We start from the raw sequence: 15,310 nt of genomic DNA on the forward strand, positions 1-15,310 counted from the left end.
CTCTAAGTTATCCAACTTACCAGTTAGACAGTCTCAATAAGATTATTCCAACAGAACTAAGCAAACTGAAAACAACTGACCTTCTTTTGAAGTGTTCTGAGTAGACAGCTACTGGCAGAACTTTTTCAGGTTACCTGTTTCTCAGGCTGCTGAGTCAACAGACTATCTGGGATAATCCATTGCAACACCTTCCATCTAAAGTAAAATGTCTCCATGTCCTTTCACTGCTTCTCATAAACTTGAAGAAGAGCTATTTTGCTTACTCATGTCAGAATGTCAGAGGCCAGGAACGGAAGTGCGGTGCCAATAAAGGCAGACAAAGGCTGATTTATATTGGAAATAACATCAAAAGTTTTTCTGGAACTTCCAGATAATGTGATTCTCAAAAGAATGTCACATTTAAAATATCTGCATGTCCTACAGACAGGTGGAATCACCCAATGCCTTTGTTCAGAAGTTTCAAGAGGTAGCAGGTTAACAAAGTTGGTTTCTTTTTTAATTAAAAAAAAATCACAAAATACATTATAAAACATTACTTAGGAGAGGAAGGGGAAAAAGGAGAGGGGGCAGAAAATCCAGCTAGAACATTGCTGCACGCACAGTTCTGGATTCATAGGTAAATGCCACAGCCTCCCAGATCTGTGGAGTAATCTAAGGGCAGGATGTGAAAAGCTATTGTTATTCGAAATGATGTCCAGAATTTGCTTCTAAATTAGGGCAGAGTGGTGGGGGGAAGATAATAGATGAAACAAGACTGGCCATGAATGGCTAATTGTTGAAGTGACTGGTGGATACGTAGGGGTTTATTCTACTACCCTGCTAATTTTTTAAATATGTTTAAAATTATCCTTTAATAAATTGGAATTTTTAAAGATTGTATATTAACAATAGAGTAACACAGAAAGTTAACCAGAACAGTCCTCTTCTGTTTGCTTTCACAATATGCAAATCTTTGCGGTCCACATATGAATGGCCACTCCCAGGAAGAGAGGGTTGCTGGGGTCTCTGCTCAGGAGAATATAGGGTCCATGGGGGCAATGATTTGTCATGTTCTCAGTGCCTAAAATAAGGCCTGACACTTAGTAGCCATGCAATATATATTCGTTAAGTGGAAAAAAAAAAAGAATAAATGAATGAATGAGTATCTATCTCCCAAAAGGCAAAAGAATCACAACCTGTAAGAACAACTTTTAAACTCCGTTTAAGGAAAGGCTTTCTAAGGACATAGATTGGGCTGGCTCAAAGCTTTCTCCCCTGCTTAGAATATCTCTGTATGTCCTGCTTTTCATTGTCTGCCCATTTTACTCTTTGAGAACTGGCTCAGATATGAAGCTATCCTCCATCCATTCTTATTCCTGCCTATCACTGAGACAGAGAGAGCTTCTGCCTTCACAGAGAGCCCTGAATCTCCATCCCTGACCCTTATGGCGTTCACAGAGCTTTTTGTCATGGGACCTGGCATATAATAGGTCGATGATAAAAATCAACTGATTTATTAAGAGAGAGAGGCAAATATCTTGTTATAAAGGTTGTTTACATAGAGGCTAGACTGCCACTTGCTAAGAATACTACAGAGCAGGTGTAGGCATCAGTCACTGAGTCATTTGGTATGTATTCACTGAGCACCTATTAGGTACTGGGTAGACGAGATGTCTGGGTAAGGTTCGGAGGACGTCTTGTCTACCCAGTACCTAATAGAGCATGCAAAAAGTAAAATTTAAAGGATTTAAGTGGGCATGCATTAAAACAGGTTAAGGGAGGGGCAGAGGGGTAGTAGTGATAGAAGGAACTCATGGAAGATTTCACCAAATATCTTTCAAGATCTCTCCATCAAACAATCCAATTTTAACCTATCATAGTATTTACTCCAGACTTTAACTCAGAGCTGTAACAGAGTCCAATGGTAGCACTTTAAGAACTGTACATACGTACTTCTGAATTGACCTTGGGCTGGTTTGCTTTCTTTGTCTTTATTGTATGCAATAATTTGAACTGTGTAATTCTGGTCTGGCATAAGACCTTGAATAATTGCCTTAGTTGCCGTGTTCTGGAGATTCAACTGATTGGTTTTGCCACCTATAACAAAACAGAAAGATAAATCAGGACTAAGAAACAGGTTCACTGGATACATTAAGAAAATTTATTAATCAGCAATCAAGATTTTAAAGGGTGAAAACATTTAAAAAAATACACAACGGTGCATATGCATATACTACTTAATTTTAATATATTGTTCCTTCTCATTCTTAGTTGTGCTCTTTGCATTAGATCATTTCAACAGTTGCCTAAATTAGACAAAACACATTCACAAAAATCTTTCATCATAATGCATTACTGCTTATACACTAGGGAAAGCCACATATAGGATTAGGAGAAAATAAGCCCTCAACATAGATAGTCTTCAAGGAAAGAATTCCACTTAAAAGTGAAGGGAAAGATAAAGGCAGACTGAGCAACATTATCTATGCTGAAATTTTTGCTATGGTCTCTCTAAACTGAATCAAAGCATCCCTAAAGCATTAGCAATTTAATTATCTTAAATCTGAGCATAACTGGCTCAGGATGTTGACGGAACCAATCATTGCCTGGCTACTTAAACGTTAGCGCAGTTCATGAAAAGATTTCAAATCTCCAGTATCTCTCCATCAAATCATAATGACATCAAGGCTCTTGTGGAAATACTGTTGATTAAATACTCAACTTTTATGCCAAATTCCAAATATGCTTTTCTTTTCTAATTTCTGGCAACAGTTACTAAGTATAAGAGGGAGGAAATTGAAAACTCCCTCGCCGCTAGCAATGACAGCAAAAAGGACCTGAAATTTGCTGAATGAATTAAATATAACACAGATTACAATGTATTTTAATCATATTCCCATAAATTAATGATGTTGTGTCTGAAATTTGATGCTGCTATCATCTATGCTGCCTGCTACTAGAAGGCAGAACTGAGCCCTTTTCTTGCCAAAACCCATTTCTTTAAATGCATTTATGTCCAAGATGTTAAACCTGGTTTCACAAACGTCTATTATTTAAAACTCATCTTCTACAAAGCACACCAAATAAATCTTTCTTAATGCGTGTTTCACTAAAAAAAAAAAAAAAGTTTCTTAGAATACTGTGTATTAGACTCCCTCTCTGAGGGGCTTAGGTGTATTATTTTACTAACAGCTTTGAGAATTCTGCAAGTAAAAAAATCTTTAAACTCTTTAGAATAGGACTTCTTCAGTTTCTTTGACTATTAAACCATTTGGTTGTATCATAGCTATTAGCATCTTGCAGATTACCACGGAACACGCTTTGGGAAAGACTGGTATAAACTGTATTTGGAACATGTCTTGGAGGGCTAAAATGTCTACCTTTTGTGTCTGGATGCATTTATTACTCTTTTTATTTACTCTATTTATTTTATGTTTGACCAAGTAGATAACAGAGTGTCAATACTGTCTTATTAGCTTGGGTCACTGTAGTCAGGGCACTGAGGCACTGTAAAAATGGAACCGGTATTCATGAAGGAATAATTTGCCTTCACTCTCAATTTTTATTATGTCTCTGGAAGTGTTTAAGTAAGAGCTGGAGGTTTGCCTTGTGAGTGTGGTATAGCAGAGGGGATTGAAGGATCTGGCTGAGATTTGGTTCAGGGGCTACACAAGTCACTCCTAAGACTCCCTGATTCCTTAATGCCAACTATATGTGTACTGAACAGGTTAGTATTATCAGTAACTAATCAGGGAAAGTTAAGACACCAATTACCTGGAAGAAAAAGAATAAACTTTCAAGATAAGACATGGGGAATTCTCAGAGGTACCACAAATTAGAAACTTGTATTTTGACCTTTAAGTCATAATGATGTTCAAGAATCTTTTTTTTCCCTTTTTCAAGATTTTATTTAAATTCAAGTTTGTTAACACTAAGGGTAATGTTGGTTACAGGAGTAGAATTTAGTGATTCATTGCTTACATATAACACCCAGTGTTCATCACAAGTGCCCTCCTGAATGCCTATCGCCCATTTAGCCCATACCCCCCCACCTCCCCTCTAGCAACCCTTAATTTGTTCTCTGCAGTTAAGGGTCTCTTAGGGCTGGCTTCCCTCTGTTTTTATCTTACTTTTCTCTTCCCTTCCCCTATGTTCATCTATTTTTTTTTAATTCCACATACGTGTGAAATCATATGGTATTTATCCTCCCTGATTGACTTATTTTGCTTAACATAATACACTCTAGTTCCATCCACATTGCTGCAAATGCCAAGATTTCACTCCTTTTGATAGCTAATTTTCCATATTACATATGTATATGTATATATGAACATATGTGTGTGTGTATGTGTAAATATGCCACATGTTCTTTATCCATTCATCAGTTGATGGACATTTGGGCTTCCTTTCTATAATTGCGCTATTGTTGATGGTACTACTATAAACATTTGGGTGCATGTACCCCTTTGAATCAGTATTTTTGTATCCTTTGGATAAACACCTCATAGTGCAATTGATGGGTCACAGGGTATTTCTGTTTTTAACTTTTTGAGGAACCCCCATATTGTTTTCCGAGTATCTGCACCAGTCTGCATTCTCACCAACAGTGTAAGAAGGTTTCCCTTTCTCAGCATCTTCGCCAACATATGTTATTTCCTGACTTGTTAATTTCAGCCATTCTGATGGGTGTGAGGTGTTATCTCATTGTGGTTTTGATTTGTATTTCCCTGATGTGGAGCAATGTTGAGCATTTTTTCACATATTTGTTGGTCATTTTTATATCTTCTATGGAGAAGTGTCTGTTCATGTATAACATTTTTTGACTTGATTATTTGTTTTTTGTGTGTTGAGTTTGAGAAGTTCTTTATAGATCTTGAATACCAGCCCTTTATCTGTAGTGTCATTTGCAGATATCTTCTCCCATTCCATGGGTTGCCTCTTTGTTTTGTTGACTGTTTCTTTTGCTGTGCAGAAGCTTTTTACCTTGATGCAATCCCAAAAGTTCATTTTTGCTTTTGTTTCCCTTGCTTTTGGAGATGTGTCTTGAAAGAAGTTGCTGTGGCCGATGTCGAAGAGGTTACTGCCTATGTTCTCCTCTAGGATTTTGATAGATTCCTGCCTTACATTGGCGTCTTTCATCCATTTAGAGTTTATCTTTGTGTATGGTGTAAGACAATGGTTGGGTTTCATTCTTCTGTGTATGGGTGTCCAATTTTCCCAGCACCATTTATTGAAGAGACTGTCTTTTTTTCCATTGGATATTTTTTTCCTGCTTTATTGAAGATTAGTTGACCATAGAGTTGAGGGTCCACATCTGGGCTCTCTATTCTGTTCCACTGGTCTATGTGTCTGTTTTGTGCCAATGCCATGGTGTCTCGGTGATGACATTTTTGTAATATAGCTTGATAACAAGCAATGTGATATCCCTAGCTTTGTTTTTCTTTTTCAACATTTCTTTAGTGATTCAGGGTCTTTTCCAGTTTCATATAAATTTATGATTGTTTGTTCCAGCTCTTTGAAAAATGCCACTGGTATTTTGATCAGGATAGCGTTGGGAGATTTTTAATTACGGATTCATTTTCTTTGCTGGTTATGGGTCTGTTGAAATTTTCCATTTCTTCCTGTTTCAGTTTTGGTGGTTTATATGTTTCTAGGAATTTATCTATTTTTTCCAGATTGTCCAATTTGTTGGCATACAATTGCTCATAATATTCTCCAATTGTTTGTATTTCTGTGGTGTTGGTTGTAATCTTGCCTCTTTCATTCATGATTTTATTTATTTGGGTCCCTTCTCTTCTTTTTGATAAGTCTGGCTCAGTGTTTATCCATATTGTTAATTCTTCTAAAGATCTAGCTACTTGTGTTGATCTATTATACTGGGTTTTATAAATTTCTATATCATTGATTTCTGCTCTAATCTTTATTATTTCTCTTCTTTTGCTGGTTTTAAGATTTATTTGCTGTTCTTTTTCCAGCTCCTTTAGATATAAAGTTAGGTTATATTTGAGACTTTTCTTGAGGAAGGAGTATTGCTATATAGTGCCCTCTTAGAACTGCCTTTGCTGCATCCCAAAGGTTTTGGACTGTAGTGTTTTCCTTTTCATTTGCTACCATGATCTTTTTTTTTAATTTCATCTTTAATTTCCTGGTTAACCCACTCATTCTGTAGTAGGATGTTCCTTAACGTCCATTTGTGATCTTTTCAAATTTTTTCTTATGGTTGACTTCAAGTTTAATAGCATTGTGCTTTGAAAATAGGCTCGGTATGATCTCCATCTTTTTGTACTTGTTGAGGTCCAATTTGTGAACCCATATCTGATTTGTTCTGGAGTATGTTCCATGTGCACTTAAAAAGAATGAATATCTGTCACTTTAGGATGAAATGCTCTGAATATACCTCCTAAGTCCATCTGCTCCAGAGTTTCATTCAATGCTATTATTTACTTGTTGATCTTCTGCTTAGATGATCTGTCTATTGCTATGAGTGGGGTATTAAAGTGGCCTAATATTATTGCATTATTATCAATGAGTTTCTTTAAGTTTGTTTTAATTGACTTATATATTTGGCTGCTCCCAAGTTGGGGGCATAAATATTTGCAATTGTTAGGTCTTCTTGTAGGATAGACCTCTTTATTATAATACAGCAACCTTCTTCATCTCTTATTACAGTCTTCAAATTAAAATCCAGTTTGCTTAATATAAAGATGCCTACTCCAGCTTTCTTTTGATATCCATTAGCATGATAAATTGTTCTCCATCTCCTCACTTTCAATCTGGAGGCATCTTTGGGTCTATGAATCTCTTATAAGTAGGATATCAATGGGTTTTGTTTTTTCTTAATCCATTCTCACCCTATGTCTCTTAATTGGGACAATTAGTCCATTTACATTTAGAATAATTATTTATAGATATGAATTTAGTGCCATTGGATTACCTGTGAAGTTGTCATTCCTATAGTTTGTCTCTTTTCATTCTAGTCTTTGTTGCCTTTGGTTTATCTTTCTCAGTCCGAGTCCCCTTTAATATCTCTTGCAGAGCTAGTTTGGTGTTCACGATCTCCTTTAGTTTTTGCTTGTTTCAGAAGCTCTTTATTTCTCCTTCTATTTTGAATGATTGCCTTGCTGGATATAGTATTCTTGGCTTCATTTTTTTCCCATTCAGCACATTGACTATATCATGTCACTCTCTTCTGGCCTGCTAAGTTTCTGTGGACAGGTCTGCTACTAACATTATATCTACCCTTGTGGGTTAAGGACATTTTGTCTCCCACTGTTTTCAGAATTCTCGTTTTCTGTATTTCTTGGTGTTGACCTTTTTGGCTTGGTATAAGCAACTCCAGCCTCCACTCTCTCTCCCTCTCTCTCTGTCTTCTCTCTGTGAAGAGGGTTTCCTTTCCTCCATGGCACCACAGCTTTTCTCTCTCCCAATTCATATCTCCGAACTTCACATCTGCCATGTTCTCTCCCTCTAATTGTTCAGATTGTTTTCTTAATCTTCAGGTCAATTTCCTAGTTACTCAAAATGATTTGCTTTTTGATCTAGCTATGTTCAAGGGATGAGGTAAGTTCAGGGTCTCCCTACTACTCTGCCATCTTAAGTCTCTCCCCAGGAATCTCTTGAACTTGAATTTCCCATGGTGGCTTATTTCAGAACACAAACTTCATTTTCAGAAGTCAAAGTTATTTCAAAATTGGGCCATACTTCAAAATGAAAATTCTGAACCAGGCTCGAGAATGAAATATTGCTTTCTGCAAGTGTGTCACTTCTGTGAGTCAACATGGGTAAAGTTGGCATCTGTTTCACTGAACCGTGAATCATTCTAAAGAGTCTGGATAATATTTGTTAATAACCTTCTAGAAGGTTCCTTTTTCATGGCCAAGCAAGAAGCCAGGTGTTTCAGCTGCTTGTTTTGGTTGAGATTTTAAATCTACCACTGGGTAAAATGTCCACAATTATCAACAACAGAGCATTTGTCAGCCTTATTAAAAGAGCTGGGAAAACGACTCCAACAGCAAGAAGCCCAGGTCCATGTAACCATCTTTATCAGTATCAAACAAATATCAAACAAAAAATCAATTATCAAACAAAAAACCCTATCTTTATCCACCAATAAAGAGGAAAAATTATTATATGTACATAAATACATATGTATTATACAAATATGCTATTATTAAATATTTCTTACAGAATATGGGAAACTGGATCCTAGGGAAAAAAATGAGACCTGAGGGACATACTCAAATCATCTATATATCAATCACAGGCAATATGATTGCACTCTATCTGGCAGTCACTGTTGTAAGTGCTTTACTTTTATTTTATTTTTTTAAAGAATTCTTTTTTTTTTTTTTAGATTTTATTTATTTATTTGAGAGAGAGAGACAGTGAGAGAGAGCATGAGCGAGGAGAAGGTCAGAGAGCGAAGCAGACTCCCCATGGAGCTGGGAGCCTGGTGTGGGACTCGATCCCGGGACTCCAGGATCACGCCCTGAGCCGGAGGCAGTCGTCCAACCAACTGAGCCACCCAGGCGTCCCAGTGCTTTACTTTTATAAATTAATTAAGTCCTCACAACAAGTGCTTCCCAAATTTAACATGCATAGGAGTCATCTGGGGATCTTTGTCAACGTCAGATGCTGATTCAGCAGGTGGGAGGTAGGGACCAATATTCTGCATTGGCTCTCAGCTGATGCCTGTGCTGATTCTCAGATTATATTTTGAGTTCCACGCCTTACAACTCCATGAGGTGGGATTAGTGCTGTTTGTGGGTTTTATGTAAGATGACACCAGAGAATGGAGAGGTTTTACAACTTGCCCAAATGACATTTCTTATACACCACAGACCCAGATGTGGAGCTCAAGCTATTCATTTTATTGACCCCTTCTTTGTCTCCATGACTGTGTGTAACAGCAGCAGTTCCTTTCCATACTCTTTATTGTTTTACTAATCATATTTGTATAATAAAAACATAAAATAGAAGAAAGGAAAAAATTTAACCAATATTTAATTTTAAAAATTTGGTATTACTACTTTATCTTCATGATCAATAAATCTAACTTTTACTTTTCCTCCTTTCCTGCTTTAATTTACCACTTATTTTCACAGCATCTACTTAGCTCTTTTCATTTTAATGTATAATTGCTGAATAATACACTATCAAGTTAATTAATCATAATTTACTCAGTTGGTCACAAGTGTTAGCCTTCCAGATGTATTGTATTTTTTTTCAAGGGTCAACAAGCCAAAAGTATTCATTCTATGTTGAAACAGAGGAAGTGAAGATTTTAATAGTCTGGAAATTTCCCCTGAGGAGAATTACGATGAGCCCAATAGCAACTCTTTAGACTTTGAGAATATTATTTCTTTGATTAGAAGGTAAGATTTCAAGTGCATATATTGAATTGAAAAAAATCTTTCAAATGATTTTCAAGAAACACTTAATACTTCACATTTTTAGTTAACTATGTGTAAAAAGTTGTTAATACTCTAGAAATCACAATCAACTTTTTTTTTTTTTTTTAAGATTTTATTTATTTGACAGAGTGAGAGAGATCACAAGTAAGTGGAGAGACTGGCAGAGACAGAGGGTGAAGCATGCTCCCCACTGAGCAAAGAGCGCAATCCCAGTACCATGGGATCATGACCCGAGCCTAAAGCAGAGGCCTTAATCCACTGAGCCACCCAGGTGCCCACAATCAACAGTTTTTACCTGAAGCTGGAGTCACAAGAAGTTTGTAGCCACCAAATTTCCCCCTTGGAGCCTTCCATGAAATCTGTATACTGTCATGAGATAATACATTATATCTTAACCGTGTCGGTGGAGCCACTGCAAAAGGAGAAACAAAAATCATTTAAATGTTGAAACATTTCAGCTGCCATTAGTTAAACCGGAGTCAACATAATGAAATCAAAACACATGACTTCATCAGCCTCAAAATATGCTCTTTCTATAGCCCCATTAATGAATCGATGAGTTTTCACAATGATACAAACCCAAGAGCATCTGTTTCTTACTCAAGAGATAAGCATTTATCAAATAGTAGTGACCTTACGACAAAGACCTATGACTTAAGGGTTAAAAAGTAATACTCTAGTCTAGTTTAAATTGAAGCCAATCTTGTAAAATGCATTCATTATATTACAAGGATGATTTTTCCCCCCAACTTGGAACACATAAGCTTTCATAATCTACTCTACTGGGGCCTGTTTTATACCTTTAGATTTTTCACTTTAGTAATCCAGTATTTTTAACGATAAGGTCATTTAAGAAGGCAACCATGGACGTATTATAGTATTAAGATCTTCATTTAAAAAACATTTGAAAAAGAGATTATAAAGGACCAAAGGAAAAAGGATCAAATCAAAGATAATTGGGTTTTATAAAGTTTGACCCATTCTTAAAGTGTAGCTGATTTCTGTCTTTCAGAAAGATACACAGCATAGGCTCTTGAGTCCTACCAGGACACTTAATCTTTTCTGATAGTTCACAAAATGGATAGGTCTATATTACTTCTTGTGTATGTCATTAAAACTTTAAACCTACATCAGTGCTCCAGAATTTCACACAAAATAGTTTAAGAAGACTTTAATTACATAATATTGAAATAGTTTATCAAAAAAGAAAAGCTTACATGTAACAGAAAAGCTTAGCTCTTACTGTCCACGCTTACACCCTGCCTCTCTTTCTCACTTTAGGGAACAGAAAGAGGGGGAAGAAACAGACATTCTCCTTAACAGGTATGTAGCACAATATGGGGTTTGGGCATTAATTTGATTCCAGTTCTGTCACTTATTAGATAAACTTGAGTGATTCCTCCTTCCAAAACTTTATTTTTAAGAAAAGTGATCTGTAAATATTTGATCCTCCGGCTTTGACTTCAACTAAGGGGTGATCTCAAAAGCTCATTTGATTCTCACCAAAAAATACAGTACCATTCCAATTTTACATATAAAAAAGCCAAAGAGAAACGGAAGACTTGCCCAAGTTCACGTACTGGTCAATGACAATCCCTGACCCCAAGTGAGATGCTGTTTCTTTGGCAGAAAAGCCACATTAAGAAGGCACCCTTCGTGGAGATAGAGGAATGAGTAACTGACTCCTCACAAGTCAGCTCAACTTTTACTACGTCTTAGCAGAGAATGTTAGCAATTCAAAACAAAAAAACATTAGCTTCCCATTCTCAATGTGACCTGAATGGAAGAAAGAGTTGACATTTCTCTTGTTTATGGAAAAATATGGATTTATCATAAGAATAACTATTTCAAAATTCAAGAAGAGGAACCTAACATTTGGATGAACAGGAAAACTATTACAATTTTGCTTAGTCTGGAAACTGGTGAGAATAACCTGTTTATAAGTAGGCTCTTAAAAAAAAAAAAAGATTTTATTCATTTATTTGACAGAGAGAGAGAGCACAAACAGGGGGAGCAGTGGGCAGAGAGGGAGGGAGAAGCAGGCTCCCCAGTAAGCAGGGAGCCCGATGTGGGGCTAAATCCTAGGACCTTGGGATCAAGACCTGAGACGAAGGCAGATGCTTAACCAACTAAGCCACCCAGGAGCCCCTATAGGTAGACTTTCATTACTTATGGAAAAAATTTAAAACAAGAATTAAGCAATTTTAAACAATATATCTAGTTTCTCAGCCAAATCTCACCAGTGGGCTGGTAGACGTCATTGGCCAAGCTTACTACAAAGTTCTGCATGAATGTCCCGGTGAAAGATGGCGGACGTGCCTGGGACCCATCAAGTGGAGAAGTACAACCAACAAGCAGGATGGAGGCCTCAGTCTAGACCGCTGCAAGAGAACTGACCAATTCGGTCAGTTCCCCAGCTGTGCAGACTTCTCAAGGAGGGCAAATAAGTCCACAACATTGAGAATTCCCAAGTTCAAGATTAGAAATCTTTACAACATTTTCTACCCAGGCTACTATTCTTTAAAGATTTTATTTATTTATTTGAGAGAGAGAGGGAGAGAGAGAGAAGGAGCAGGGGTGATGGTTAGAGGGAGAGAGAGAAACAGACTTCCTGCTGAGCAGGGAGCCCAACACAAGACTCGATCCCAGGACCCCTGGATCATGACCTGGACTGAAGGCAGACACTTAATCGAATGAGCCACTCAGGCGCACCACCAGGCTACCATTCTTTAGATGTGATCTGAGATTATAGCCCTGCCACATTTTTTAAGTCAATAACCATAGCCTTCTGAACCCCCAGGAGAAAGTGATGGGAATAACAATGAACATGCTCTGATCCCATGGATCGCGTCCAGACCATACAGACGGGGCTCCAGATCCAGAGAGGCACTGGCTTCTGTTGAACTACTCATGGAAACACAGTGTGAAGCAAAGGCAACCATAAATCCATCAGTGTCCAACTTTTAAAACCATTTACAAATAATGCATGTGACTACAGTCCCATTACGGCTGCTAGCAAAAAGGAACACCACGCTTCTCTTTCATCAACAGACCACATCTCCGGCCTATATTATATAAGCAAAAATACCCTCACCATCGGTAAAAGAAAATCTTGGTTAGACACAAAATTCACATTTCCTTTAGGTTTTTGCCTTTAGGGGGAAAAGAGTGAACATAAAAAAATGCCAGTTAAGGGGTGCCTGGGTGGCTCAGTGGGCTGAGCCTCTGCCTTCGGCTCGGGTCATGATATCAGGGTCCTGGGATCGAGCCCCACATTGGGCTCTCTGCTCAGCGGGGAGCTTGCTTCCCTCTCTCTCTCTGTCTACCTCTGCCTACTTGTGATCTCTGTCTGTCAAATAAATAAATAAAATCTTTAAAAAAAAATGCTAGTTAAGAAAGAAGGAGGCATGAGGTCATAGTTTCGAACTTCAAAGTTAACTCCTTTTTCTCCATATGGAAGAAAGACACTGGGACTTGCGTCAGAGCAAGGGTAGCCAAGATTGATAGAAACACTGTAAATGCAGTTCAGAAATCACTGTTCTTATTGCATGAAATAAAAAGTTGGGTATATTTGATGTTAGACACATGATTTTTCTTTTTGCGAGCACAAAGAGATGATTCTATACATACATATAACTCCCAGTAATAATTACAAATGCTGATGTGAATTTGACTCAGAATTTACTTCATGTTAGTTAAAATCCTAAGCTTTTTAAGAAGACAAAAACAAAACAAACTAAGTGTAAAATTTGATTTCTAGCCCACACTAAGAACCCAGGGAAATTCATTCCTTGCATGGTGAAGCCAGGCTTCCTGTGGGATTGGGCCAAACACAATATTTGTGAATATATGTATTTCATCCCAAAGGGGAATTGGGGAGGAAGAATGGGGACGGTCCATTTTTTATTTTCCTCTCTCCTGCAGGGTTAGTCTTGTTACTGAAAGTATAGGGCTGTGTTTGTTTTGTTGTGTTATGAGAGTTTTTTGTTTGTTTGTTTGTTTTGAGAGGGAAGTTTTTAAAACTCCCAAATTTCACTACAATTATTCTCATAGAAAACAAATCTTATAGGCAGAAAATGAATGTTTACGTGATTTATTAAAGCCTCACTGTTATCCATAGGCATTTGGAAAATTTTATTTCATAATGTGACTATTCAAGGGTCAATTTTCCATCCTTTCCTCCCTCCCTTCCGTCTTCCTTCCCTCTCCCCTTCCCTTTCTTTTCTCCTTTCTTCCTTTCCTTTTTCCTTTCTTTCACTCCATTTCAACAATAGAAATCTTGCTGTTTCTTTTTTACAGAGAGAGCATGTGCATGTGTGTTGTGGGGGAGGGCCAAGAAGGGCAGAGGGAGAGGGAGAGGGAGAGAGACTCTTAAGCAGGCTCCACGGCCAATGCAGAGCTCAACTTGGGGCTTGATGTCACCACCCCGAGATCATGACCTGAGCTGAAATCAAGAGTTGGATGCTCAATCGACTGAGCCAGCAGGCAGCCCCAAAGATTTATTTCAATTAAAATATTTCCAGTAATTTCCTGAAACACTACTTTTTCTACAGGAACACTGAAATGAAGATCTGGTTTTCAAGACCCATGATCACCACTTGCCTGTCTGCCTTCTCTGTACGGTGCTGGTTTCTTCCCCAGAACAATACACCCTCTGGACTGCAGGGGGCCTGGGCTGTGCTGTCAATCAGCCATACTCCCCAGGATAAGAATCTGAAACTTGTGTCCAGCCATGGAAGGAAGGAAAATAGCCCGTCAATTTCATTGCAATAACATGCCCTAAAAAAATGGTCAGTTTCCTAGAATTTTATCCAGTATCCGGGGTGTTCTTAGAGTTGCATCCTTTTCAAAGCTTAATTTAACTTTTACTTTAATGATGTGAGCTACTTTGTTAACTACCAGTAAATACTTTTTTTCTTCTTTTTTTGCTTCAATGGGCCAGAAAATGTTTCTTTTTTTTTGCATCCAAAAACCTCTGACTGATCAAGATGGAGTAGCATGGGCAGTGAAAATGTGTTCTCTTTCAAAACATAGTTTTGGGTGCAGTATCAATAGAACAACCTCTTATATTTATTAAGTAAATGACCTTTAAACAGCAGAGAAGTATTTGGTTTATTTTTCCAAGGGATCTAAAAACAGCCAAACAAACAACAAAAACCTTAGCTTTTTATCTCAGTTATTTTTCAATTAAATGCACTGCCTGGGGCGCCTGCGTGGCTCAGTTGGTTAAGGGTCGACTCCTGATTTTGGCTCGGGTCATGATCTCAGGGTCCTGGGACCGAGCCCTGGATTGGGCTTTGCTCAGTGGGGAGTCTGCTTGAGGATTTCTCTCCATCTGCCCCTCCCCTCTCTCGTTCTCTCTCAAATAAATAAATGAATCTTAAAAAAAAAAATAAATGCATTGCCCAATGTTCTATAAATAGAAGAAGTTAAAATATGAAAGAAAGTCACTGTGGGATATACTGAGGTGGCAGGTTCTTTTTGTCTTACTTGGAATTTACTATGTTTCATTTGATGACCCATTATAAAGATGTTGAAAAGAGCAGTAAAGAAAATATTCTCCACTGTCCAAACATGTTTGGTGACTACTAACAACAAAACATATGTGTAAATTTCTTAACACAGAGATCTTTATAAAGTTAAATTTAACCTTGATGCAAAGTCTCTAATTTTATGTACTTTGAGGTGTTTAAATGACAGTTACTTTACCTTCAGTGGTTTCTGCTTATAACCATCCAAAACAAATTTTGCTGGAACCCAGGGAAGACTTACTATGAAATACTAAGAAAGTCTTAGACCCACCGTTCTGTCATGTAATACACTTTTTTTCCCCCTTACAGCCAACACAACAATATGTTTTCTGTGTCCCAGGTCATTTAGCAACTTGTCTTGAAAAGAAGATGCTGGAATGACCTAGG

At 37.6% G+C, this 15,310-nt stretch overlaps 1 protein-coding gene across 4 annotated transcripts in view; it reads right to left on the reverse strand.

Moving 5' to 3' along the window:
- Positions 1-15,310, reverse strand: part of COL14A1 (collagen type XIV alpha 1 chain) — a 219,313-nt gene that overhangs the window by 183,207 nt on the left and 20,796 nt on the right. For all 4 annotated transcript variants that reach the window (XM_044245032.1, XM_044245031.1, XM_044245033.1 and 1 more), the window contains exons 3-4: positions 9,688-9,804; positions 1,933-2,076 (exon numbers count right to left, since the gene is read on the reverse strand). In XM_044245032.1, the coding sequence (XP_044100967.1) occupies positions 1,933-2,076; positions 9,688-9,804 (261 nt within the window). The remainder of the gene's footprint in view (positions 1-1,932; positions 2,077-9,687; positions 9,805-15,310) is intronic.

This window comes from Neovison vison, chromosome 4 (assembly GCF_020171115.1).
Source record: "Neovison vison isolate M4711 chromosome 4, ASM_NN_V1, whole genome shotgun sequence".
Classification (NCBI taxonomy): domain Eukaryota; kingdom Metazoa; phylum Chordata; class Mammalia; order Carnivora; family Mustelidae; genus Neogale; species Neogale vison.